Below are 27,733 nucleotides of genomic sequence, written 5' to 3' on the forward strand. Positions count from 1 at the left end.
CCATCTGTCAGTCTTTATAATGAGGTGAAGAGTCATACAAATGAACATATTTGAAGACTTCTTCAGTCAACCTCTTCTCAGTCTCCTCCATATTAGTCAATTTGTATTCAGGAGAAAACTGGACCAAGTGGACTAATCACAGCTGTTGCGGTTTGCGTCGCTGCAATGTATAGTTACATTTCTTGGGAAGTGCATGCAAGGCTGCAGTGTAGGGCATGGCAAAATTTATGTGGCTACACTGTAGGTACAGCTCACTACAGAAGCATAAATCAACCTTAAACTGTGACTAACAGCACCACAGGTAAATACATCGCTGTCCATATTTTACACTGAGCTGTGGTCAGTGTGTTCTTCACCCCCTGCCTTATGACACACTATGGACCTGACCTGGCATTAACAATCATCTTGTGTGATCCAATAACAAGCTGAAGACATCAGCTCACACCTGACATTAAAATGCATCTCCACTTGCGTCTTGAGTGACTGCTTGTGATTGAATTTCACTGCCTCGCTCTAAATGCAAATAAACATGTAGCTTCATCATTTTCATTTGCAAAGACTAAATGTGTTGTTGTTTTTAACTGGTGGCCCGACAGTAGTAGTCGATATGCTATGACAATGTTTTTTGCACAAAGAAAGAATAGCTTCATGTATATTTGCCGAATTTATAAGTAGGCCCAGTTAATAAAGAGTTTGTGATAGACAGGGTGTTATGCAGTTAATGCAGTTTCTCCTCACTAAACAACTCACAAAATTTGCACATTTTTTAAGGAAGTGTGTAAACCATTTCCACGAGCAACAAAGAATTAGCTGTTTATTAACAGCTTACTTTAAAATTTGTAAAATTTGACAGGTTAAGCATCAGTGAAATGTGGTCTTCTCTCATAAATTAGTGTTAAATGTGAAATCATTTGAAACTGTACATTTAAACACCTAGCCATACTCGTTTCACAAAGTTTATTAAGTTTCTCCTCACTCAGCAACTCTCAAACTTACGAGATTTTTATTTTAAGGGACTCTGGGGATGTTGCAGTTACTAGTTGAACAGTCAGTTTGTTCACAAACATCTGCTGCTCATCTTGGCGGGTCAAAGAACCTAGAAACTTCATTTGCATCACAGTGTGAACCAAATGGAAATCAGGCAGCTGTTTCTGTGGACTTGCAGGACGTCAGTTGAGTAGATGGTCCTCCAGTGTGGCCCAGGACACACTCACTTGAGTCAATCCGGACTGATGTATCATCACACCACTAATCTCAGTGCTTCTTCAGTCCATCCTGGGTGCATCCACACTTGCACTCAGAGCTGTTCATATGTGATGGGATCACTCAGGACTCATGTTAACCCTCTAGACATCAGAATAACTCTAAAATGTTACTGCAGTTCACTGAGAATTCTCACTCAAATGAGAATTTCCCCTCTCAACCCCAAGAAACAGCTCTATCTCAAAATCAGAAGAAAATTGCCAATCACAAGCTGTTTCATTTGAACATGCAATTTCTTCTTTAATTTGATACCAAGTATGTGAGATTTGTAGCTTTTTGGACTAAGTTTGGTTCAGCAAATTTCTAAAAACACCAAACAAAACAACAAGTAGCACCAAAACTGCTGTAAACAGCTGTGATGGAATGAATCTCAGTCTCTATAAAAGAAGAGAAATTAACTTCAGGTCAGTTTTATAACAAATATGATCCACAACTTTTCTCTCTGTTTGCTTTTTGGGTCAACACTGAGAGAGATCCTTCACTGGATAGTGCTGGGCTTTCAAATTAAAAGAGTAATGTCCCCCACTTTGCTCTACAAACATCAGTAATATGGCAACATGTCGTGTTATTGGCAACATATATGAAAAAACTAGCTGAACTTATGTAGTAGAACTTATGTGGAAAAGTTGTCTTTGGGGATGACTTTACAATGACAGGATTTCACTATATTTCTATAGTGAAATATAGCATGGTCAGTCTGGGGTGCTATGACTGACTGATACCAGGTGTAAACAGAGCCTACGTATCCATGAGGCCCCGCCTCCTACAGTCATTTGCAGACTGTTTTAACATGTGGTGACAGTGTGAACCAATACGTGACTGTGTTGACATCCATTTGCCAATATAGGCTTTAGAAATAGCTACTATTTGGGTGGACTGTCAAGAGGAGCTTGATAAATGGACTGAGTGTGAACCTGTGTCACAAAACACTTGGAGACTGGCTCAGTATTTATTTCACAACGTTGTATAACGGAGAAGTCACAAGGCCCAAATGACATCTACACAACAATCTTAATTCCCGGCCATACTCCAAGCTCTACTTTCTCCTTCTCTCAGCTAATTTTGAAAATTACAGTCAGAGTCAGGAACAGTCACATCCTCTGAAGGACAAAGCGTCACTCAAACTCTGCTTAATGAATCGACTTCCACAAAGAGCTGCCAGCTAATTCAGGGCAGAGGAACAGAGCAATGTCTGTCCCCAGACACAAATTATCTAGAAGGAGTTAGAGGCATTATGATGTATGATGCTTTTACTGGGGGCCCAGTGTCAGCCCATTCTGACTCTTTACAGTCAAAAATGAAATTGTGTGCTCATTGGCATGCAGGAAGTAGCACTGCTACTGCCCAAATCATCAGCGGAGGAGATGAAAGACACAGGAATCTTTCTGGACGAGACTATAATGATCAGGCAAGGAAAATCACTGTGATAGTTGCTCTGGACAGGGCCGAAATGAACAAATAACCTTGGCACTGAACAAAATTTAGAGGGTATAAATGTAAATTTGCAAGATATTTCCCATTTGGTGAATGGCATGTTTACAAGGTTTGCACAATGTCAGCCGAAAGGTCGTGTCCAGATGTAATAAACACAAGACACACACTCTTCTGAGCCCCCATCACTTACTGGTCGTCATTTTATAGATGATTTGCGTTGTACCTCGTCAAACAAACATTTACCACGACCCACCAATGAGTCACTGGGTCATGGTAAATGTTTGAAGGATATAAAATGATGGAATTCAGAAGCAGCTCAGTTCCCACTTAATGCATGAAAGTGATTGGATATTGACTTCTCTGTGAAATTGTTAAGTGCAGCGTTGGCATGTTTCCATTTATAAACGTTCTGTTTTTTGGGCAGACATCCATACTGATTCTGTCCGTGTGCCAGAGAGGACAATTTCCAGTCCGTGCCAATATATCAGTGCTGCCGGATCAGTGATCAAAAACTCTGTGGTTGTTGATTGCTTCAAAAGGTTATACACCTCACTTTCTTCAGATCTGATCATATCAACATGGTCTCCTCTTAAGAATAATCATTCTTACAAACCTGTAGGATTGGAAGTGTGTTGAAAAGCGGACTTCTGATCCTAGCAAGTTTTACACTCACTTGGTCAACATGTTGACATTGCTCTACAAAGGTTGAAGTCCTGTCCTCAAGAAAAGAACCGTGTGTGACTTTGTCCTTTCCTCCTGCAGGTGTTCTTCAGAGCGGGGACTCTGTCCAGGCTGGAGGAGCAGCGGGACTTTCAGACCAGGAGGAACATCTCTTTGTTCCAGGCTGCCTGCAGGGGATACCTGGCCAGACAGGCCTTCAAGAAGAGGAAGGTGAGACTGACACACACACACACACACACACACACACACACACACACACACACACACACACACACACACACACACACACACACACATCTGAAGGGTCATGGGGTCATGATGGATTGTTGTAGTGTCATTTTCAGAGATACCTTTCCAGGCATACTAGATCATTTCAAATCCTGCAGCATGTGTTATTGGGTGGTAACTTTAAAGGGACAGTTCACCCTAAAATAAAAAAAACATATTTTTCCTCTGACCTTAGTGCTGTTTATCCATCTTGATAGTTTTCGTTTGAGTTGCCTATGTCTGCCTTCTCTCCAATATAATGGGACTAAATTGTATTCGACTTTGTACACTTGAAAAATGAAAAACCACCATCTGTTTACAAAAATCATGACCCTGATACTCAAGCTAATCCACACCTTGTTGTGAGTAGTTTGTTGGAGCTACTTTCTTTCTAGTAGGGATATGCATGATCAATTGACTCTTTGATTAAACGTTGTCACCCTCAATAGTTGGTACCAGAAATACGAGTCGGCTAAACTCTGAATATTTAATTCATGTACAGTGACAGTTAACTGTAACCGCTAAGCTGTTATGCAGACACCCACGACTAGCCAGTGCTGCAGCTCCATCAGACAGCCCCTTTCATAGAGCGTGAATGCTCCGATGGCCCAGATCTTTTTATCAGCAAAGTGGGACAGATGACAGCTTGTAAAGCCAGAGCAATTTGTCAGTATTTTACTATAGAAAATGAAAATAATGTTGAATATAGACTGTGACAGAATAAACTGGTATATAACAACTTGAATGGAGCAACATGTGACCACATTCAGCACAGATGTGGACATTAACCTGCAAGCAGAGCAGCTGCTGCTGCTGCTAGCACTGCTAACATTAGCCACACTGTGTAGCGGGCTGCCAGCTAACGTCAGCTCTGCAGACACTGATCCTGTTTAGTCTGAAAAGCATTTAGTGAGTTGTCATGTTTTGCAAGATAATGTGTAGTGTTCATAATGCACAGCACAGTGCCACGCATTTCAGCTGCATTTCTAATACCACTAGTCCCAAAACTTTTTCTGGCATGCCCCAAAAAGTTTAGGCCCTTTTTTCTCAAATCATTAACTGTAATTGTGGAAACAACTGATGAAAAAAAGGTTTCACTGAAATAAAGGCCTGCATGATAGCATCAGCAGACTCCCCTACATATATGATATTTATTTCGACTTAGTTTCACTCCATGTTTCTCCCCTGATCGTCCACGCCCCCCTGCAGTGACTCTGCAGCCCCTCAGGAGGACCTGCCCCCAGTTTGGGAAGCACTGCTAATATGATCTGGTCATTGAAGAATGTGATTAACCACTTCAAATGACTCTTGATATATGCCGTGTTGTTTTTGAGGAGGTTTCACATTAACAATTAATCAATTCTGCTCAATTTTAACTGCTTTCTGAGTGTTTTCTTACTGTTAGACTAGTCTAAATTAAAATTTGCATTTAAATGACAGGGAAATGAGTTGCCAGGAACATCCCTACTTTCTATTAGAAAAGAAATTAGTTCCAGTAGATTCTAAAGTATTTCCTGTAGATTCCATTGCAGGAAAAAAGTAGTGCCTACATGAAGTGCTCACAAGGGCTGTGAATTATTTTGAGCCACTGGGTCATGATTTTTGGAAAGAGACACTGGCTTTGAATTTTCAGATGTGTTTTTTGGAGCACCACAAGCCAAGTCATTTAGTCCCATTATACTGGAAAGAAGACAGACATCTCTATGGCTGGTATCTCCAAAACTCTGCATCTCATGTGAAACTAACTGCAAGGAAAAACAGCACGACAGGCCAGAGGAAAAACGTGTTTTTGACTTTAGGGTGAACTGTCCCTTTAACTACCCCTTTCCTCTATGGCTGATATATCTAAAATTCAGCAACTCACGCCAAAAAAAAACTAAAGGGTCAAACAGCACGACAGGCCAGGGGAAAATATGTATTTTTTGTGTTTTGGGGTGAACTGTCCCTTTAATAATTATAATATAATAATAATATATATATAATATAAGTGAAACTTCAGTTATTCAGGGAGATGTCACAGAATGTCCCATTCTCAACCAAAATGAGTGCCATGAGCTTTATAAAACTGGTATTTACTGGAGGGCTATCAGTTTTGTAATGTTTTGTGTATCCTCTCTGTGTAATCTGTGGCCTCAGCTTCGTACATACAGAGATTATAATTGTTCTTATCTGCCACCCCCTTGGCTTAACTACATGGATAACGTAATTAACAGAGCTTAGTGCCATAGCCTCGTGTTATTTCTGTTTCTTAATGCTAACATGTAGGACAGAGCTGTATCTGTTGTGGCATTTGGACTTGAAGTTCTCAATTAACTGTTAGGGGCTGCATATCTATTTGTGGCCTTTGAAAGTACGTACATCTTAAGAGAGCATGAGGCTGGCAGTCGTGAGATAATTTCCTCTGAGATGAACTTGAGTTACTCGCGTTCTTTCCTGGTGGCGTCTTGTCATTTTACTCACTCCGCTCCCTGCTGGACTGATGCCTGAATCTGAGTTCCCTGGTGATCAGCTGTCGGTGTGCCACATAAAAGCAGGCTTGACTGGATGGACAGACAGACAGCTGTCAGTCTGCTGCTCCTCTCCGCTGGGAGTCCACCACAGTCCTTAGATCTTCTTCAAGCACTTCAGTATTGATCAGCGGCTGCTGGATATCATCCTCCTGCCTGTGGGTGGACGATATGACCTAAATTTATATCACTCAAAACATGGTTCTGTCTCTTTTCACTCTACTGGCAGTGTAAGGGAACAGAACTCGTGAAAGAAAAAATGATAAAAAAAAAAAAAAAAAGAAGTGTATCAGCTTCAAGTAGGAATGAAATGAGGTGTAGGCTTCCATGTGTTTTGGGAGGAGTAGCTGCTCCATAATGCAACTTAATTAATACACGAAATGTAACTCATTCATTCTTGTGTTAGAGAAGGGCTAGATTAAACAGATACAGTACAGTATAGTATAGTCAGCTCTCTGTGACAGCAAAACCAGCTGAGCCTGGGCTGCAGTATTAAAGGACAAATCCATAATATATTTACTGTAATATATTATAAACTAACCTTAATGTGTCATGAGAGATCAAGGAAACATGTTAAGTTGAGATACTTGCTTCACTTGACATGAACGCTACAGCTGTGGGCCCCCTTTGAAATTTTCATTCCAGACCAGAATAACTGTTTAGTTTGTCTGTTTCACAATAATCAGAGTTAAGATTCATGCAGAATTTTTGCCAAATGAGTAAGTGTCTGTTTATGAGTTGTAAGAAATCATTAATAATTGTGCAGAAGGTGTAGATGTTTATAACTGTTAAATTAATGAAAATGTTCATGGAGTTTGGCGGACAGTGAGACAGGCAGCCACTTAACTCATCGTCCAGAATGTGTTATTTCAGAGCAGTGTTTTGTTGGCTTTTGTTGTCAGGATAACAGGCTGAACTGTACATTGACAGACAACTGACAGTTAGAAACAGCTGATTAACATACAGTGGAGGACTTGTCCTCGCTTCGTATTGTCAGTTTACGAGTTTGTGGATATCCTGCAGAGCTCCTGCAGCCTGTCTGTCTCTCCCGTGTCTGGTGTGGAGGAGGTGGGGGAAACATCTCACATAGAGCATATATTAAACAGGATTATAAGCTATTTAATATTGTCTGTGCCTCCAACTTGCTATCTGGAGTGCTGTACTCAGTACTACTTTTGTGTGCACAGTGGCTACATATTACTCCTTTAAGTGATGTCCCACATCAACTTACTACTCTGGTTATTTAAATGGCTTCAAATAAGGCTGAACATTCACACAGGTATTCTGGTCAGAGACTGACCACAGCCCTGCAACACGCAGGCTTACCTGCGAAGTAAATAGTGAAGAAAAGTAAAATAAAAGTCAAAAATGGCAAAACTTTTGTCCAAAGCAGTCCGTAATAAAATGGTTAAATTAGCACATGTGTAAGTGTCCAGTTTTAGTCTTCCATCAAAATGAAATTTCTTCACATCCTCAGGTAGTGAGAATAATGTTAGATTAAGAGTTGCAGCTTGTTTTGTTTTGCTCGTTACATTACCTTCCACATCTTCCTGTTACACAGTATTCATGCTGTGCCAGAGTCTGTCATAGCAAGAAAAATAGTTCTTGGATGTAACTCCAGCATATGAGTCCATGTGCAGCTCTCTGCCCGCATGTTATTGTAGCCAGAATAAAGCACATTCATTTTAATATGCTAAAACATTTATCACGGTAGTAATGATATTGAAAAATCTATGTCATGGCAGAAGTGCCCTATGCAGCATCCCCTGCCTTTATTGTAAACACATTAATTGGTACAAAAGATGACATGATTGCACTAAACCTGGGGTTATCAGGCTTTATCAGTATTAATAGTAAATAACAGAATTTAACTTGCATTGAATTCACTTCAGGCACCTCTCTTAAAAAGCAGAAGATGATAGCCAGTTGATTAATTCAGCCTCTTTAGTTTCCATTTTCTTTCTAAAGAATTAATAAACAGATTGTGTAAACGATTGTATCCATCCAAACCCTGATGGATTCCAGAGCGAAACTTGGGGTGTGGGATAAAACCCAGACAAAGATTTAGTTTCTCACAATTATGAGATTCTTATTTTGAGCTTAATGAAGTCTCATCTGTTTCTGTTAAACCCCCCTAAGGAGAAAAAAGGAGCAAAACAACAGAAAAGCAGGAGATCTTTTGCTGAGCTTATAGGTGTCTCAGAGGTTTCTCCTGAACAACCATATGGAGCAACAAGACTTCAATTTGACCACTGAGACAAATTTAAGATCTCATTTAACACCATCAAGTTTTCTTTGTTATCTCAAGAACTGAATATTTGAGCCAGTTTAAGATCAGTGCAGTGAGACAAAAAAAGAACATTTTAAGATCTTCAGTTGGACTCAAATTAGTCTCAGGCTGAGACGAGACGAAGGCCATTTCTGCAGAACTGGATTTAAGAAGTATGGGTCTGAAATTGAGCTCATTTATGTCTTGGAGACACAGGCTAGACAAAGACAAGATCTTATTTTGAACTTTTCTTTTCCTCTTAGTGGCCTTTAAAAGGGTCAGTGTGAGGCCAGTGCCATGCCCCACCTGTGAGAGGAGCTTATAAATGAATAAATTAACTTAGACTCATCACCAGTTGGCCCTCAAGCCTCCGTTGTTCTTCCTCTGTGAGTCCTGCAGGTCTGTTCCTTAACCCAGAGATCCTGTGAACGGGATAGAGAAGCAAAGTCCGCTCAGTTCTGTGTGATGGGAGGTGAAATCATTTTCAGCGTGCTTTATCTTGTCTTAATGTGTTTTCTAAAGACCATCATTGCATCTCAGCTTTATTGGAAAGTCCACAGTGAAATGAGGAAGAGTTCAAACCCAAGGAGACGCACACACAGTGTCACCAAATGAGCTTTTTGGATGCTTCACAAGTTGCCCTTGTAGAGGATTTTGTCTTTTCCATTTTCTTCTCCCTACTCGCCGTGACACTGGTGTGTGTGTGTGTGTGTGTGTGTTGTTCCACCAGAGTGAGCCTGACAAGTGGAAAACATTGCCACCACGCGCTGACTGACTTTTGAAGATGATCCAGTGGGGATGTGTTGGCTTTCTGTCTGTGTGTTTGTGTGTGTTACATCAGGGAAGTTTTGATGTTGTTTGTGGAAGTTTTCTCATGTGAACACACAGTTGACTTGGTGCACAGTTTTTGCATATCTAGTAAATGTGTGTGTGCATGTGTGTGACTGGGTAGGGATTAAGCTTTGGATTCCCGTCCTCCTTGCAGTTTGTTCTTATTTTGAAGGACTCGGTTTGAGCCTCGTCTCTCAGGGTAAACAGTAATCTCATGTAATTGATGTCGTTTGGAATTGGGTTGGTGTCTTTGTGACCGTTGTGAGCAGCTAGTTGTTAAAGCGCGTTTTTGAGGGATTCTGGCAGAGTCTCAGACTTGATTTGAGATCTCAACCCAGAGAGGTGCAATCACTCACACTTACTGCTCTTCTGTATGTCTCTGTATAGTCATTTTCTCCTCAAGCTGTAGTGGATTTTGCTCTTTGGATTTTCTCTTCCTGCGCTCCTTGTGTTTTTTGTTTTTTTGATGAGAAAGCTGTGAATATAAAGAATAGACAGAGTGTGAAATTGTTAGAAGGTGAGATGCAGTTGTCTCTTTGTTTTACAAAAAAAAAAGGTACTGTAGTGCTGCAGAGACGTCCTGCCTTAAAAATCTTGTCCTCTGGCTGAAAGATGAATATTTGGTGCAGACCCCAACAAATGTCATATCATTGTGACTTTTTTTTAGTATAAATGAAAACTGTAGTGCATGCCACTAATCGTGTCACATATCACAATTGCAGTCGCATATTGTTTCATCAAAGATAAAATGGACAAATTCATGTGTTGTTTGTCAGTGGTCAGTTGAACAGAATGTGAAATCTATTAGATGCTGGACCCAACGATGAGAGTTACAGCCAGTGTTCAAGTATCACAGCCCAACTGCACTAGAATCCACTGAGATTAAAATCTTATTTTCAGCAAACATGAAATAATGGAAGACAATAATGAACAAGTACATTACAATATAAAAACATGATACAAAACAGAACATGAAATGAAATATTAAATAATAAGAATTACTGACGCAACAATATATCAAATACTGGATACCAGACTGTGACAATATCTAATGCAGTATTACATGGTTAATTATTTAAAATGAGACATTTGACCCAGGACTGACTGCTGATTGTACCTTTTCTCATTTAAGAATAAATCCAGACATTAGTGGGTGTTAGTGGGTTTTTTTTTCCAGTGTAAGAGGGTCTAAAGATAAAAGGAACACTTTATTTGAACATAAAATTTTGTCATCAGATTAATTAATTAATTAATTAATTAAGATTTTTACAAATTGTCCTTTTTCTGTTTTTAATATTGCGATAAATATCATGTTTGGACTTTAAATCATGGTATTATTGTACCATGACTTTTTGGTATCATTACATCCCTAATTTAAAAAAAATTAAATATATAGCATTGAAGTCATTCTTTTATCGTCAAGCAAAACCAGTAGAAAAAGTTGCATTTGCAGTGTAGCTCCGATGTGACTGTAGGGGAGTGAACAGTAAACAGTGAGACTTTTATCAATAAGACTGAATATCAGTTTTTCTCTAAAACCCTCTTGTGATCATGGTGAGCCACCCGAAATAAAAACTGAAATGAGACATAGTTACAGAATGTAAATACATTGAAAATACAGAAAAATGCTGACCATAATATAATATAAAAAATGGGTTTTGACTTCATGAAAATTGTGCAGATGAAATTTTTAATTCTAGAAACATAAAAAGGGAGCAGTCTGTGGCATCTGCTTTTGTTAAAATGTCATCAGATACTCAGAAACTATGAGGAGAGCAGCCTGACAGAAAGATTTAGGATCTTTAAGGTTTTTTATTCTCCCATGTTCAGAATTTACCAAAGTAGCTTGCGACAATGCTGATAGTCAATTTAAAAGTAATGTACCAAATCAGGATTTTCTCTTAAAAGTTGTTGTGCACTCACAAATTTGCCCCATCGTGTTGTCGCATTTTGACTGAAATATTCCAACTTTAATTTGTTTTGTGCTGACTCATTGTCATCATCACTCATTGATTGGCGTACCTATACTCAGAGAGGTAGATATAAATTTGCTGAGGCTCTCTTTATATCGCGGCAACACAAAATCAATTAGTTTGTTCCTCCATCTAGTCTGTTTTCCTGCTCTGGGGAACATTCCCCATTTCCTTCAAACCCACCCCCCTCCCCTGGCTGGGAGAGCAGCGTTCAAAGCACTCTGGGAAACGAGTGAGAATGAGAAAAGGGAGAAAGGAAGGGAAGCTGGAATAGAGAGACTGTGCCTCGCCATGGGGGAATAGACAAATAGAAGGGATCCGCTGGCTGCTTTGAAGCCATGCAGCCTGTCTCTACCCTCTCTATCTCTTTGACATTCATGGGGAACAGTTGAGAGTGGAGGAGCATGGGGGATTCCACTGCCAGCCAACCAACACTGAGCCTAATTAAATAGTTGCCTAAAGACAGAACCCCCGCCCCACCTCCACCCCCTCGACTGGGAACAGGTGGGCTCAGGCAGACGCTGCTGCTTTGTGTCAGTGTGTGTGAGGTGTGTGTGCGTGTGTGTGTACGTGTGAGAATCAGGGCCTATGTAGCAGCTTCCCATGTGCCAGGTATAAAGGAGAGGTAGAGGGCAAAGGAAGACGCAGATGTTTAAGGTGACCACTGTTTACTTCTGCCGCAGGTTACCCGATCTTTATATTAGGCCACATTTCCACCATGTGGTACGGTTCTGCTCCACTTGACTCACTTGTGCTACCATGCTTCTTTCTCACTTTCATTTTCCACTGCATAGTAGGTGGGATTCTCAGCCGATTGTAATAGCGATGCCCTCAGCCTTCTTTCCTGCTTTGTCCAGTGGATAATGCTCAAGCATTTCCCCATAAGCCACTGTTAGAAAAAGGTATCTGTAAAACTGCTGACACCTCGAGGTGCAAACAAACTCAGTTATCTCCAGGGTTTCTTAAAAATGCTGGAAATCCTTGAAAACCCTAGTGTTTTCAAGGTTTGAAAAGTGCTTGGATTTTGGATAAAGTGCTTCAAACTGCCTGAAATTTAAATTAAAATTGCATTACTTTCACAACAGCTGAAATCTGAGAAAGTGGGCATATTGTTTCTTTAAAAAAAAGTACTCAAAACGATTAATGGATGAATTAATCCTGTCACAGTCTTATCACTTGTAAAACTGATTCAAATATGTGGAGCGATCAATCTTTTGATCATTTTCTTGATTAATCAACTAGTTGTTTGGTCCGTAAAATCTCAGAAGTAGTGAAAAATCATCAGTTTACTGTCAGAGAGGAGTAAAGAAATCAGAAAATATTCACATTTAAAAGCTGAAATCAGTGAATTTTGACTTTTTTCTCAGAACATTACTCACACTGACTTATCAATATTAAAAATAGTTAAGAAGTAATTTAATAATTGATTAATAACCAATTAAGTGATTAATTGTTGCAGCTCTCAGAGGACACCAACTACTTAAAGAAAGATGACATATTTCGGAACACGAAACTCTTATGTTTTCTTTTTGTCTCCCTTCTGTAGAATTCTGTCAGTAAACATAACTTTGGTTCTTTATAGCACAATAACATCTGATTTCAGCATTTTGAGCATGTATATGTATAAGTATGTAATTTACTGCAGCTGTAAGGTGCTGGAAAAAAACTTAAATCATTGAGAAGACTTGCAGGTTTTATATTTGTAAAACTTTCCTGTGGTGTCATCACAAAATAAAGTGGGATGAGCAGGAACTTCTGGAGAGGACCAGTGGGAGAAACTCTGCTGCACATATTCAGTGGGCCACATACCCCTCAAGTAAACCCAGAAGCTACAAAATGTTTTGGCATATTCACCAGGCGAGCAATTCTCATTGGACTGAATAGGCGCCATGTCTGCGTCCATAATCCATCCACATAATCCATAAATGTGTTTAATACATCCATGGCAACGCCACAAGCACACAGACTCCGACACAATGGATGATTTCAAAGGGATGGTGTTCTTGTGTCTCAATATGTGGCGTTTTGTCACAGCAAGGAGACAAACTTTGTTTCAGAGAAGGCTTAAGACAGCCAGACAAAGCTGGAAAACAGAGTACTTTACCTCCACTTGTTTTTATGCATGCTGCATTGAAATGTTAGCCTGGGAACTAGACTAATCTGTCGAGCCCATGTTTTCATTTGCTCTGCCCTACTTTCCATTCAGACAGAATTCCACAAGTCTTGGATCCAGTCGGACCAATCACAAACGTTTATTTAATATTGAGCGAGTTCTCTGTGATGAGTGTCACCGGTTCAGATTTGAAAAGTCACATATCACACATTGTACCGTTTTAGGTCTAAGACAGGGATCAGTAACCACATTTATATTTAGTTATGTTGGCCTAAAGCAGTCATTCCCAAACACTGGGTCATGACCCACAGGTGACCCACAGGTGGGTCACAGGAGCTTTTATTTGGGTAGTATGTGCATATTATATATTTGTGTGTAGTTATTTTGTGTCATGCATGAAAGAGGCTGAAATGTCCTACACTGGTTTCCTGATAAGAGGAGATAAAAAACAGTGAGACGGCCTGTTAAAACTAGAGCTGCAATGATTATTCAGTTATTAATCAAGTATTGAATTAATCACCGACTATTTTGATAAACAATTAATTGGTTTGAGTAAATAAAAAAAAAGCTTAAATCTGAATATTTTCTTGTTTCTTTACTCCTCTCTGACTGTAAACTGAATGTCTTTGAGTTGTCGACAAAACAAGACATTTGAGGACGTCATCTTGGACATTTTATGGACCAAACAGCTTATGGATTAGTGGAAAAATAATCAACAGATTGATCACTAGTTGAAATACGGGTCCAAACATGTGAAAATGGGTATAGTGCACAGACATACGTATTTTGATTTGGGTCATGATGGTTTGTCATTTTTTTAAAAGAGGGTCCCCAGAAAAAAACTTTAGGAAACACTGGCCTCAAGTGATTTGTACGTTCTCTAATTGTAAAAAAGTGTAAGGGAAAGAAAGTTTCTCTATTTAAATGTGCATCATAGTTAACGTCTAAGGTGTCTAAGAGCCTTTTCCTCTAAATTTTGCCAGTGGCGAGTCTTATGTCTCCCAAGGCTGACTATGCCAAACCCAAAAAAGGAAAGTCTCCAAGGAAAATAAAGAATTTAATAGTCCAGACAGATTTTTTTTTTCTTTTTTGACTGAAAGTCTTTTGATAGTAAAGTTTGCTGACCTCGGGTCTGTGGGGTTCATTCAGCAGGTCCATCCAGCGCAACATCTCAAGTTCACGAAACTTGGATCAAACTGCTAAACTAGACTGTGCTGATCAAATATGGATCAAGGTTCTGTTACTGCAGTCTGTCCCTCTCATCGGACCAAAGCTTGGAAAAAGATACTTGACAAATAATAATGACATTCGTGAAGGATTTGATTAGGGATGATAAGAACTAATCAATGATCAATTAATTGGTTGTTAAGAATTTGATCAGTTGAGTAAAATTCATCTTCTGTCAAACAATAATCTGAAATACAACAGTGATTATTTTTATGACCATGCTACACATATTTACAGAAGTATGTGTTTAATATGTAGAGTGTGATGTTTTCAGATGTCTTTTGTCCAACAAACAGTCCGGAACCCAAAGACTCTTCATTTACTGTCAGAGATGACAAAGAAAAGCAGCAAATCCTCACATTTAAGAAGCTGAAACATTTTCAAGCAAATGTTTGACATTTTTGCTTGAAAAAGGACTGAAACGATTTATCCATTATGAAAACAGTTGGCAACTAGTTTTAATCGATTAATCAACTGATTGTTGCAGCTCTAATGTGACTAATGTTTCACAGTTGAGTCAATTCCATTCTCTGTTGAAAACCATTTGTTGGTGTTGAAAGTCTTGAAAAACCTAGTAAGATAGCCTTTGAGTTGAAATATTCTATCGTTCATGCTGTTTGCAAGGGCAAGATTAAACTTCCATGATCAAGTTCATAATTCAGTAAAAAACAAAATTGTTAGTTAAGATTGAGGAGGAAAAACGCATTTGGTTTAAGCAAAATTTAAATATTTTTTGTAATAACGATTGATTGTTAATTTTACCAATGATTGATTAAGGAAGGTTCTTATGATTTGTAACCCTAGAACTGACTTTAAATGTCTGCTGAAGCTTTTGAGGAACATCAGCTACACATGGACCAATGAGGAGACTGTAACCGTCTTCAAATTAATACATGAAACAGAGATGCCATATTTCCATCACCATTGTTTTCTGCCATTTAAGGTTTGACTGCTGTTATTATTGCATCATCTCAGTGCACCCTTTTTTCTGCAGTGGTTTAATGGTGACACATGAATAATCTTTCTTCATATTAGTGCCTTAAGTTCAACTGTATTTTACATTTAAATATAGGACTGTCCTGCTGTGAAAACTAGGCACCAAGACTAGACTGGACCAATGATGTTTTTATCCAGTCCAGTTTTAAGACAGGTCTGTTTGTGGTCAAACCCAGCTGACAGCCTGGACATCAGTATGACAACCTTTGACAACCTTTCAGACTTCTCAGGCTGGTTTCATCTTAGCTCTGCATATCATATCTATATGAAACAACTTTAATAATCTCCTACAGCTGCTGTTTCTCAAGATTACTTATCTTGGATAAGAAAAAGTAAAACGTAATCAACCTAAAATAAGATTAAAGCCGTTCTTGCTCCACTTGTTCAGTGGAAGCTCGAGGGGAGAGTGTTTTCTTATCCAGGTCAGAGAGAGTGTGGGAATCAGACATGAAGTTTGTTAAAGTATTCGGATGAAGTTGAGAGTGAAATGACCCAGATCAGTGTTTCTCAACCTGCTCTTCAAGGCAGCTGCTCTTTCCTTTCATCCTGCCACACTGCTGCCACACAGATCTGTTCCCTGCCCTCAGTCATCTCTGTGTGCTTTTAAACCAGTTACATGGTCTAGTCTTCAGGTGTCTCCAACACAAGTCCAGCTCATTCTGTAACTGGGTTATTCCTCATCTCCTGTGGAAAGTGTCTCTTCCAGCTACACGAACATTTCCCTGATATGTTTTTTGTTGTTTTGTGTAAAGTCTCTCTGATGAGGAACATTTCTGTAATCAGGAGCTCCCAGTCATGCCAGCCTTCGCCGCAGAGAACAATTTGTTCCAATTGTGTGTTATGAATGGTTCTCCAGATTACCTGCAGTCAAGGAAGATTCCTCTGAATGCCTCTTCAACCAGCTGCCGGTGTAATATTGATGGTTCAAATCGTGCTTGAAATGTTAAGTCTGTGTGAGATACAGCCATTAGTCAAACCATATGCACATGTGCTGTACATGACAACTTAAAGGAAATGGCCAGGGATGGAAAGAGCACACGATACGAAAGATTTATTTCTCATTGTAAAACAGTTAGTTCTGAGCAAGTTATTTGATTGGACAAGAGACATTCTGTTATAGAGTACAACAGCACTGGGACTTTAACTACATTTATAAGCTCTGCTTTACAGGTGTTCCAATAACCGTTACATTAATGCTACAATGACTATCAGATAGAAAGAATGAAAAAGGTTTGTCTTAATGATAATGATTCAGGGCTTATTACTGTGAGATCAATGTCACACACTTATTAATCTGACAAATTGCATGCTGTAGGATATAAGAACAGCAATTTTAACAGCTTCTGACCTGTTAATCAGGGAAAATATTTGCATTCATGTGTGTTTCTGTTGTGGCTATGAAATGATTTACATAAATTTAAATTAAAAGTAATTATAAATTATAAAATAAATTAAAAGTTTATACATGGTTTAAACAGATAAATTGTAAGATTGTTCCCTGAAGAGTTTTCACGGTCAACATGTGGATTTATAAGTAGTTTAGCCTATAAAAACAGCATAAAAATTCTCTACAGTAGGTTAGCTGAATAAATAAAAACATATAACAGACTGTTTCACATGGGGGTAGACAGAAGTGCTAACAAGTATAATGATCTAACCCCCCGTGAGAAACCTTTTCTTTGCTGCGTGTACTGTGTGGGAGTTCAGTTTGCATGAGGGCTCTTCAGCAGGCTGAGAGGTGCATTTATCTGCGTAATGAACTTTGGATGCTTGCTAAGTACAAGAATATGGTGCTCAAGTAAGAATACTGTTATCTTAAAGACAAGTACTTCTTTTAAAATTGTACTAAAATAGAAGTAATAAGAAGGTCAGTGTCAACAATGTCAGCCTATAGTGGAGCGATATCACACCACACAGCCTTTATGTCCGAACCAACAACTCATTCCACTTACCTGCACTTTGCAGCCTGTGTATACGACTGATTATCAGTCATAAATATACCACCACCGTCCCCTGTATGAAGGTACAAGCATTAACTGGAACAGAGGAAAAAATTGAAGACAGTGAAACAAAAGTGACAACAACAAGCCACATATTTTTTATTGATATTCGTGTCCAACATTATATCATAAACATTATAGGAACATTTATTTATATATCATGAATGTTATCAGACATTTCTTTGGACATTTTCATATTATGAACTATTACTGTCATGATATCAGATACATTTCACACGATTATTGTGGTAAAAAGCGTTTTGCAATAAATATATTATAGCAATATTCAGTCCCTCCAGGATTTTGCAGGCTGTTTTTGGGTTGTTGCAGCCTTTTTTTTTTGTATAATTAATTATAATCAAAGGCAGCTTGTTCTGGGTATTCCAAGTAATCTTACCAAAAAGTCTCATAATTACAAAACATTAACAAAATGTTTAATTTGTAGATGTAGAAGTGCATCTGCTGGGTATGGCACTTAAACTCAAAACAGAATGAAAATCTGAAATAAAAGTGCACAGTCAATCACAATGACAAACCTTGTGTTCTTTTCAGTACCTATGACAAAATAAAATAAAAATAAAAATAGATATGCAAAAAATAGTGAATGATGAACCAAAATATTAAGTTCGTTGAAATGTACCTGTATAATGTTTGTATGGGGGATCTCCTGTGATTGGTGGAACTCTTAGGAAGCTATGATGATTGGTCAAATTTGCAGAAAAGTTACAGAGTTTGGACGGATATGCAAGATCGCACAGAATTTGCAGGGATTGGTTAACTTTGTCGCGATCGCAACATTACAACTTCCTGGAGGGATGGAATATTTATACAACACAGAAAAAAATGCTGCTCTCAGTCAAACTCATCTCGTCTATTGTGATGTTTGTCTTACACTTAAAGGATTAGAAAAAAGGCAAGCAGATAAACTGATAAACAAAAGAAAGAGAAAGAAAAGGATTCAAGGGAAAATGGTATGTTTAGAAGGTGCTGGAAATGAACATGTTAACAATTTTTATTTTTTTAAATTATCTTCATTCCCAGTACATCACAGTAAATCTCCATATATTTTGCTGTGTTTGATGTGAGATCAGGACACTGTCTGTTGTTGATGCAGTCCAGGAACGGCTTCCATGTTTTCAGGAATCTTGGCGTCCTGACCGTCTGGATATCACTCGTTCATAACCTGCTGTGTTTAACATTAATTTGATGCAGTGCTCTAATGATGAGAGTGTGACTGCTGTCCATCGTCTCACAATAAGTCTGCATCCTCTTAATGTAAACAATCAGAACCATATGTCCTCTATATGTCCTTACCCATGTCACAGTTATATAGTGTGTGTACCATTGTCCCAGCATTCCCTTAGTTTGAGTCAAGCCATTCTGTTTGGGGTCCTGCAGCATCGATTGAGGTTTTTATAGCTGGTGAATTGCGTCTGGACTTGTCAGGCGGTAGTGTGCTAGCTCAATATAACTTCATTCCACTGTTGTTGTTCAATATATTCCCCAATAATACTCTCCTGAGCCAGGACCAACAGGCTTAGGTGCATTGGCACTCTGATGAGGTTAGAGAAAGTTGATGCAACACCTTTTTAAGGCTGGCAGGTTGTGGAGCCTTTAAATTTCAGTGTTTGGATGGAGAGCGAGCTGCTTTAATTCAATAACCAGACACTTTTTGTAGAATTAACAGCAGTAAAAACACTTCACATCGTGGACACCACATCCATGGTGTCCCCTTTCAGTTGTAGCAGTAGATTCAGTATGCTGCTCACAGGCTATTCAGTCTTGTATTCTTTCTCCGTCTAATGTCGTTGCGCGTGTGTGTGTGTGTGAGACAGATCCAGGATCTGGCTATCCGCTGCATCCAGAAGAACATCAAGAAGAATCGCGGAGTGAAGGACTGGCCCTGGTGGAAGCTCCTGACCACAGTCAGACCTCTGATAGAGGTGCAGCTCACTGAGGAACAGATCCGCGGCAAGGACGTGAGTACACAACACACACACACACACACACACACACACACACACACACACACACACACACAATGCTGGCGTATATCTACAATTTTTTTTGCCATTCTGTCACTCTAAAACTTTGCTAGAGACAACTAGGACTTTAACTGAACTTTGTTTATAATATTATTTAATGAATCAAGCTACATCGTATTTGTCAGATAAATCTAAGAGGTAGTACACTTGAAAAACAACCATAAGTACAGCCCTACAGTTTAGCAAAAATTAGAGCACAGTTAGGAGTACATTTGGTTTGGTATTCTGATTAATTGAGTCCATCTGCTGTGTCTTCACAAACATGTCCGTCTGTCATGAACATCTCGTGTCTGTTTCTTTTCAGGAAGAGATCCAGCAGCTGAAGCAGAAGCTGGAGAAGGTGGAGAAAGAGAGGAATGAGCTGAGACTCAACACCGACCGCCTGGAGAGCCGGGTAAACACACAGAAACAGACGGACACACAAACACAGGAGGATCTGGGTCATGTCTAAGAATAAGCTCAGATTCTGAGAAAAAATATCATGACTTCTGAATCTCCAAAACGTTAGACATGTTAGATGGAAGGATTCACATGTTCTTAATTGGCTTAACCACAGTTGAACATCATTGCCAAAATATGATCTACATTAATGTAATGATTCAGAGTATAAGCAGGCACCAGATGGACCACACAACATATGTTATACAGCATACGCTATTATCACAAGTAGCAACAAGCTACATATTATTAAATTTAAGTAGAAGTATGGATATATGTTTAAAAATGACTCTCATGAAAGTAGAAGTACTGATTTAACTTCTTTACTAAAGTAAAGGTGAAAAAGTTCAGGCTCTGAAATGCACTCACAGTGTAACAGTAAAAAGTCTGAAGGACATTGCTACTGATGGTTTCTGTCTTAACATCTTTTCTGTCTTGTTACAAAATGTTCGTCCTGTTCATCTTGTTCGTCTTACTTCTTTTTTAATTCTAGCAGCTGTTTCTTGGCAAAGCTAACTGAACCTCACCTTTTCTCCCCAGTCAAGTCTACCTCTCTGTTTTTTTGTCTTGTTCATCTTGTTACATCTTTTAGTTTTTCGTCTTGCTATGTCTTTTACGTCATTTCTCTTGTCTCGTCTCTTTTGTCTTGTTGCATCTTTTACGTTGTTTTCATCTTGTTATGGCTTTTATGTTGTTTTTCATCTTCTACATCTTTTAAGTTGTTTTTTTCTTTTTTCTTTTTTTTTTTTTTTTTTTTTTTACATCATTTTCATCTTGTTACATGTCGGTTGTGATATCTACATGTTATTGTTCCATTAGTCTTGATGTTGGGAAGGTGATGTGCAATGACTTAAAATAAAAATAACCAATGCTTCCCCTCAAATACATTTAAATTAAAGTAATGAGTCTGTTTTTAAAATGTAAGGACTACAAAGTACAGATATTTGTGTTCAAATGTAGGGAGTAAAAGTAAAGAATTGTTCGAAAAATACTCAAGTAAAGTACAGATACCTAAAAACTGTACCAAGTACAATAAACAAGTATTTGTACTTAGTTACCTCCCATCGCTGACTATAATACACTACACAACAGTATTACTACTCATACAACTTGTTACAAACAAATCTGACCAAATAAAAAATAAAAGATTTTGTATAACGATATAAAATTAACATCTCATCTTGCGTCAGTGATGTAGAAGTGTACTTTCCGTACACTGTGACATCATCAACAGTGTTAAGATGTGTACAGTGAAATTTATTTATTGTTTTATCTCTTGGGCCTTTATGCCTTTACTGATAGGACAGACAATGATAGGCAGGAAAGGTGAGAGAGACATGAGAGGGTGTGGGCAGCAAAGGGCTGACATCGAACCTGGGCCACTGCCAGGGCGCCATGGCATGAAACTTTGAACCAGAGAGGGAAATGAAGTCCTGCACATCAGCCTGGGGTGCTTCTCATTTGTCTTAAATGTCTCTTCATGTACCTCACTTGCATCTCATCCTCACTTCTTACACAGTGTACAAAATGAATGTGACACCAGTGAGCGTCAGTGACAGAATCGGTTTGATTGCATTGTTTTCCCTTGTCAGACGCCCTGTTTCTATTTATTCCCCTCTCTCGTGTTGAAAGTGTTGTAAAACGGCTGATTCATGAGATTAAAATGAGGAGTAATGTACACAGTGCCTCCTCATTTAACTCCAAAACCCTAAATAAGATGGCGGGTGGCTGGAGGGAGATCTCCAGGGAGGGTTTATCACTGTAACTGACCAGCGCTAAGAACAACTTACTTGCTGTTGCTTGTATTGTATATCATTTCCTGTAAAAAAAAAAAAAAAAGTAGTATGATGTTGAGTGCAGAACTGCTCAGTATGTGGTTTGACTGCATGACAGAAGTGTGTATTTACAGGTTCACTGTGGACAGAAATCATCTGATAGTCAAATGCTCACATTCAGTTAGGACACGGTGTCAGTCCCTCCCACACGACATGAGGGAGAGATGCAGGGAAAAGATGGGAGGAAAAAGCAGCACGGAAACATGTTTATAGAGACATGAGTCAGCAGCTGAAGTGATGTCAGTTTCTGTTGATGAAACTGGAACAAAGTGAGAGTCAGCTGTCAGTCTGCAGGTGCTACAGTGACAGCTCAGAGTACACTGAAGTTTGTATTTGCACTGATCATGAGAGGTACCGTAATAAGAATAAGGCTGCACATCTCTGCCAAAATTTGCAATACTTTATTTATTAATTAATTATTCACATCTGTATTTATTGATATTCTTTTTGTAAATTCATTATGTAATAATCCATGATGAGGATATTGTTTGTAGAAACAATTTAGTAATGTATGTTTTTTCATGAAAGTGGAAATTATGAAAATATATGTCACATCAAAATATACTTTACTATCTGATGCACAGGGATGTTCAGCTTTGTAGAAATGGATATTTAATTAGAATATTTTACAGTGCAAAACTCTCCTCTCCCGGACTGTAACATTGTCCCTCATACAAGTTCAAATGGGAAAATCAGCACCAATCAAAAGAAAAGACTTTCTTTCACAAATAAAATTAAAACAGTTGAATCTGGTTATTCGTCCTGTTTTAAAACTGTGTCAGAGCAGTGAGATCAGCTTCAGCATCCAGTTACTTTTCAACAGATTTTTAACGATGAAACACTTCCACAAATGATGGTCTCTTGTATCATCACTCAGACCTGCTCTGTGCAGTCTCTATCATGTCCCTCATGATCCCCAGTGAATCACTAACTCACATCATTCACACAGGAATTATGTGTGATAAAAACTCTAACTTGGCTTAAAAAAAACATACAAAATTTGTGATGGACTAAATGTTCCAGGTCAGGGATCTTAAACTGAAATTGTCCTGGGGCCACAGATGGTATGATCTCATCGTGCTGCTACTTCATTGTTCAAGTACTGCAAGAAACACAGTATTTCTTAAAGTTAACTTCTTTGTTTCTAGCATATTTTCATTTTAATAAAAAAGTGAGTACAGCAACAAACTATAATAACAATAACAAACAATAACAGTCAAATCTGCCCTGCCTCTGTGTTTGCAGACAGAGAAAAGTTGTTCCTCCTCTCTGAACATAGAATATCAGCAAATTGAAACATTCAATCCCTCAGAAATACATGTAATACAAATTTTAAATAGAAATGTGTTTAAATTTGTATGAAACAATTAAAAATGTTAAAATAATAAATAATACTTAAAAAATTATAGTTGTTACATCATGTTGTAGGCCGGAGGGAGGGAGAGTGGGGGACAGTTTGAGCCCCCAGTTCTATTGCTGCGTTCCATTAACCTCAGATGTCAGAGCTGGGAATGACATCACACCCACGTTGGCGGCATTCCAGGAAAGAAGTCAGAAAGTAAAAACAAAAGCAAAAAACTAAGTCAGGGTTTGTGGTAGCCAGCGTAGCCATTGTTAGTAATGCCTGTTGCTAATGAGGCATTTCACAGTAATTTGTCCACAGATGGAACTTGGACTTCACTGTGTGTACAGCTGATTTAATGAGACTGAAATCAAGACAGAAGTGCTAATAAACAGTCTATATTACGGCTTTCACTACTGGTGATGTACAGGGCAGCCATCTTGGATTTTGAGGTCGGGTTTGTGAGGTTCATCTGATGATCTGACTATCAGGAACATGATAGTGTTCCAGGAGGAATTTTCCACAGGGAACTCCGAAGTTCCAACTTCTCAGTACAAATGGAACACACCAAAAGCTATACATAAATACAGCATAAACATGCTTGACCCTTGCTGTGTGTGTGTGTGTGACTGTGTGTGTGTGTGTTTGTGTGTTTCATCAGATCACAGAGCTGTCGTCGGAGCTGGCTGATGAGCGGAACACTGGGGAGTCGGCCTCCCAGCTGCTGGAGACTGAAACTTCTGAGAGACTCCGCCTGGAGAAAGACATGAAGGACCTGCAGGTACACACACACACACACACACACACACACACACACACACACACACACACACACACACACACACACACAGATAAGAGAACATAGTTATGTGTAGAGAAAGAGAGCCATGTTGTGTGTTGTGCTGCAGTCTAACTAAAAGTTTAGGTTGGATTAAATCTGTCTCTCTGCAGCAGAGTAATGCCTCTCTGTGTCCATTAAAGCACTGACCCATTCCTTCACTTGACTTTTTTTAAGCAGAGTTCTATTAAGGCAAATGAAAGCTGAACTACCTTATTGTGAAGGCAAATCGAGATGGATAACAGTTTATAGCCCAATTAGCCCTTTAGCAGCGAGGTAATAAAATTTTTCTACAACACAGCCACATTCTCTGACTTCACAATCATTGTAAAATGTGGCTTAATGTCTGCTCATTTATATATAAATTTAACATTCGCACATCAACATGAATTATTGAAAAGCCAAAGTGTTATCCAGCCCTGCTTTTGCTCCTGTGGGATTTTATGGTCTGTTGTAAAGATCCAAAAGGAGCCTTAATGTTGTAAAATGTCATCTCTGAAATGAAACTTTGATAACTGAAAGGCTGGCTCACGTTTAAACGTTGTTGGTTTGTTCAGACATTCGGGGCAGCAAACACTGTCGACCCAGGAGCTCGCAGCACACAGCTTATTGAACTGCAGCACGGTCTCACAGACTAACAGTACAACACACAGTCATGTCTCTTTACTTGTAAGTTGCACAGTGTTGATGACCAGATCAGGAAGTGACATAGTAAAAGTGATTATGAGGTGGTTCTGGGATCTTGGTGACACAGTATGAGCGAGTTGGTGATGCAGAGATCATGTGTTTTTGGAGGATAATCCAGAAGTTAGCATCGCTGTGCTTACCTCCACTAAAGGTCAAAGGGATTTTGCCTTTGGATTTTGGATCAGTGTAGAAAATGACAGATATGACAGATTGCGTTTAACAAAGTAATTTTCAACAGTAAAAATGTAAAATATTTTAAAGGAAAAGTTCACCCAGAAATGAAAGTCGAGTCATTATGTATTCACCTTCATGTTGATTGAAGGTCAGGTTTAGTTTTTTAGTCCACAAAACTGTTGCAGAATCTCCCAAACAATGGAAGTTTCAAACATAAAAAAACTACAGAATAAAAACGTAAAATGCCTTCATACTGCTCGGCTGGTGTAATTTTTAGAACCATTTCTGGGTTTTAGTTTTTAGTTGGGTTTTTTTTGTGTGCATGTTGTTGTCTTTTTTTTGTTTTTTGTTTCAGTTTTTAATTTCTTTTTCATTCCTGCAGCACTCTGTCGTTCGAGTCGTACAAGTCAGCCAGCTACTGGGGCTCACTAGTTAACATGTTACAATTCGCTTGACAGCTGCTGTATCTAATTGTCACATGGTAGCTAACCATCGTCATGCTGGTCCAAACATGGTTACTCAGCAGGGCTTTGTAAAATGTATTTATTTATTTATTTGTTTGTCAGGGACAACACACAGCTCTTTAGCTGTACCAGAGTTAGCTGTAAGCTAATTTTCATCTGGGCAGAAAATCATTTTTGCTAAACAAACCCAACAGTGAAACACAATTATAACACAACATATTCATGGTACAGCAACTTCACAGTAACAAGATTTCACACCACAACAATAAAACCACAACATTAACAACAACAACATATTTTCACAACACAAAGATCAATTTGATGGAGCAACAAAGCTAATATGATAGCTTCTTCTTTTTGGACTCATCGGTGTTCTGTTCCCTCAAAGATCAGTGCCGTCAAGATGATTTACATTTGGTCACAATTCAGTTGAACTGTGTGTAAAAGAATAGTGAAAATTGACTTTGCCTGTGCACGAGTCTCCACTCAGATCAGTGATTTAGCTGAACTTTTACTGGTTGGAGCAGGCCTGTATTACACTCCTCTTTTTAATTTTTTAAAGTTCTTTTTAATTGTGTTTAACAGAACAATCACAGTCTAGAGTCACAATAATCCAACAGGAAAAACATGCACATGAACTGAGGGTTTGTGTGTTTTCAGTGGTCTTTCCTTGTATTTGCAGGGGGTCCCTGGAAGATTTTTGAAACAAATAATTAAAATAAATCCATTAAAGATGAGAGAAAGTCAAACAACCAAAGCTATCCAATTAATTCATTTGTTTACACCAAAATGGTTTTCCAGAATGCTGTGGATTCTTTTCCCAAAAATGGAATCACAGATGGACAAGTCCAAAATTAAACGATCCCATCTTTTTCTCTAAAACAGTCTCTGAATAATTTTTCATGTAGAATTCATCTGCTTACCATATCTCGCCTTTTTTCTTTTCTCAGTAATTAGTTTGTTTCACAGAGTGCATATGGAGCCATAATTAAGTTAAAGTTCTGCATTGTAACAAATCGACAACACCCACAAGCAAACACACACACACAAGCGCACACTACCTGGTGTATCCCCGTGCAGCAGATGAAATGCTCCCAGCTCTTCAGGTATGTGGTGCTCGGCTTCAGAAGCTGCTGTGAGACAGCAGGAGAACACAGCTGCTGGGCTGTAAAGCATCACTGTCTAAATGAGTTTTTCAGCTCTAACAACAAATCCTCTTTGTAGGTATCTGGCATTTAATTTTGTCAATATTGGAGAGTCCAAGCACACATGGTTTAGGTGTAGAAATAAACACTTTTTCAAAGATCACTTGGATTGTAATTTTTGAAGTTATAAATGCAGGGCATGTTATTTCCACACAAGTAGATTTTCTGTTTTCCCAAAGCATCTCTTCTTCAATCTCTTTATTTGTTGTCCTGGAAAGAAAAGGTTTAACATTTCTTCCATCCTAGATTTTGCCGTAGTTGAATGTTGGGGTGTAACGATACATCGATTTGGATCGATATATTGATTCAGAGTACAACCATCCAATATTATCGATCCAAAGTGAAAATATCGATCTGTATGGTAATCTTTAAGATACACCTTTATTTTGAAAATCAGATGGCATTCTGTCATGAATATCTGGAAAAAAACTGTTAAAATGTGTGTTGATATAAATATAACTGAATGTGTTAAATGGACATGTGACAGGATCTTAAATTAACTTTTCAGCTCACCAGCCTGGTGGATGAAAGATTCTTGGAGACTTGCACCATGTGCGCAGACACACACACACACACGCACACGCACGCACAGACACACACACACACACACACACACACACACACACACACAGTTAGGTTTTATTAAGTAATGCCAAAAACAGCTTCCACACTCTTTGAGAACAGCCTTGTGAATTCTATTTGCTAAAACAAATCTGTTCCATCTTAATAATGATAATAATTATTTTTATTCATACTGCACTTTTCAAGCTTAAGAACAAAGTCATTTTCAGATTAAAAGATTTACAGAACAAGAATTAAAAAACAGAATCCCACAAACTCCCACCTCCCTTAAAATACACAGTTAAGACCATTAGAGAATATAATCAAGCAGCTCTAGGTCCATAAATAGAGCAAGTGCAAAGTGAAAGGAAGAAATAACTTAATATATCAAAAAGTAAAATTTGGATAAAAGAATTAAGTTCATAAAAAGCATATAAAAGTTAAGTAAAGGAGATAACCATATACATGATATATGAGATAAGATTTCAAATACTGTATGATGATCTCATAGAATATTGATAAAAGACCATTTAAAAAGCATTTAGAGCAGCTGAAAGTGCAAAGTAAATGGAAGTACAAATAA

At 38.5% G+C, this 27,733-nt stretch overlaps 1 protein-coding gene across 11 annotated transcripts in view; it reads left to right on the forward strand.

Moving 5' to 3' along the window:
* myo18ab (myosin XVIIIA b) overlaps nucleotides 1–27,733 on the forward strand; it is a 206,342-nt gene that overhangs the window by 113,225 nt on the left and 65,384 nt on the right. For all 11 annotated transcript variants that reach the window (XM_084716789.1, XM_084716790.1, XM_084716795.1 and 8 more), the window contains 4 exons: nucleotides 3,460–3,588; nucleotides 19,397–19,540; nucleotides 19,911–20,000; nucleotides 23,883–24,002. In XM_084716789.1, the coding sequence (XP_084572915.1) occupies nucleotides 3,460–3,588; nucleotides 19,397–19,540; nucleotides 19,911–20,000; nucleotides 23,883–24,002 (483 nt within the window). The remainder of the gene's footprint in view (nucleotides 1–3,459; nucleotides 3,589–19,396; nucleotides 19,541–19,910; nucleotides 20,001–23,882; nucleotides 24,003–27,733) is intronic.

This window comes from Lutjanus erythropterus, chromosome 4 (assembly GCF_056507025.1).
Source record: "Lutjanus erythropterus isolate fLutEry1 chromosome 4, fLutEry1.hap2, whole genome shotgun sequence".
Lineage (NCBI taxonomy): Eukaryota > Metazoa > Chordata > Actinopteri > Lutjaniformes > Lutjanidae > Lutjanus > Lutjanus erythropterus.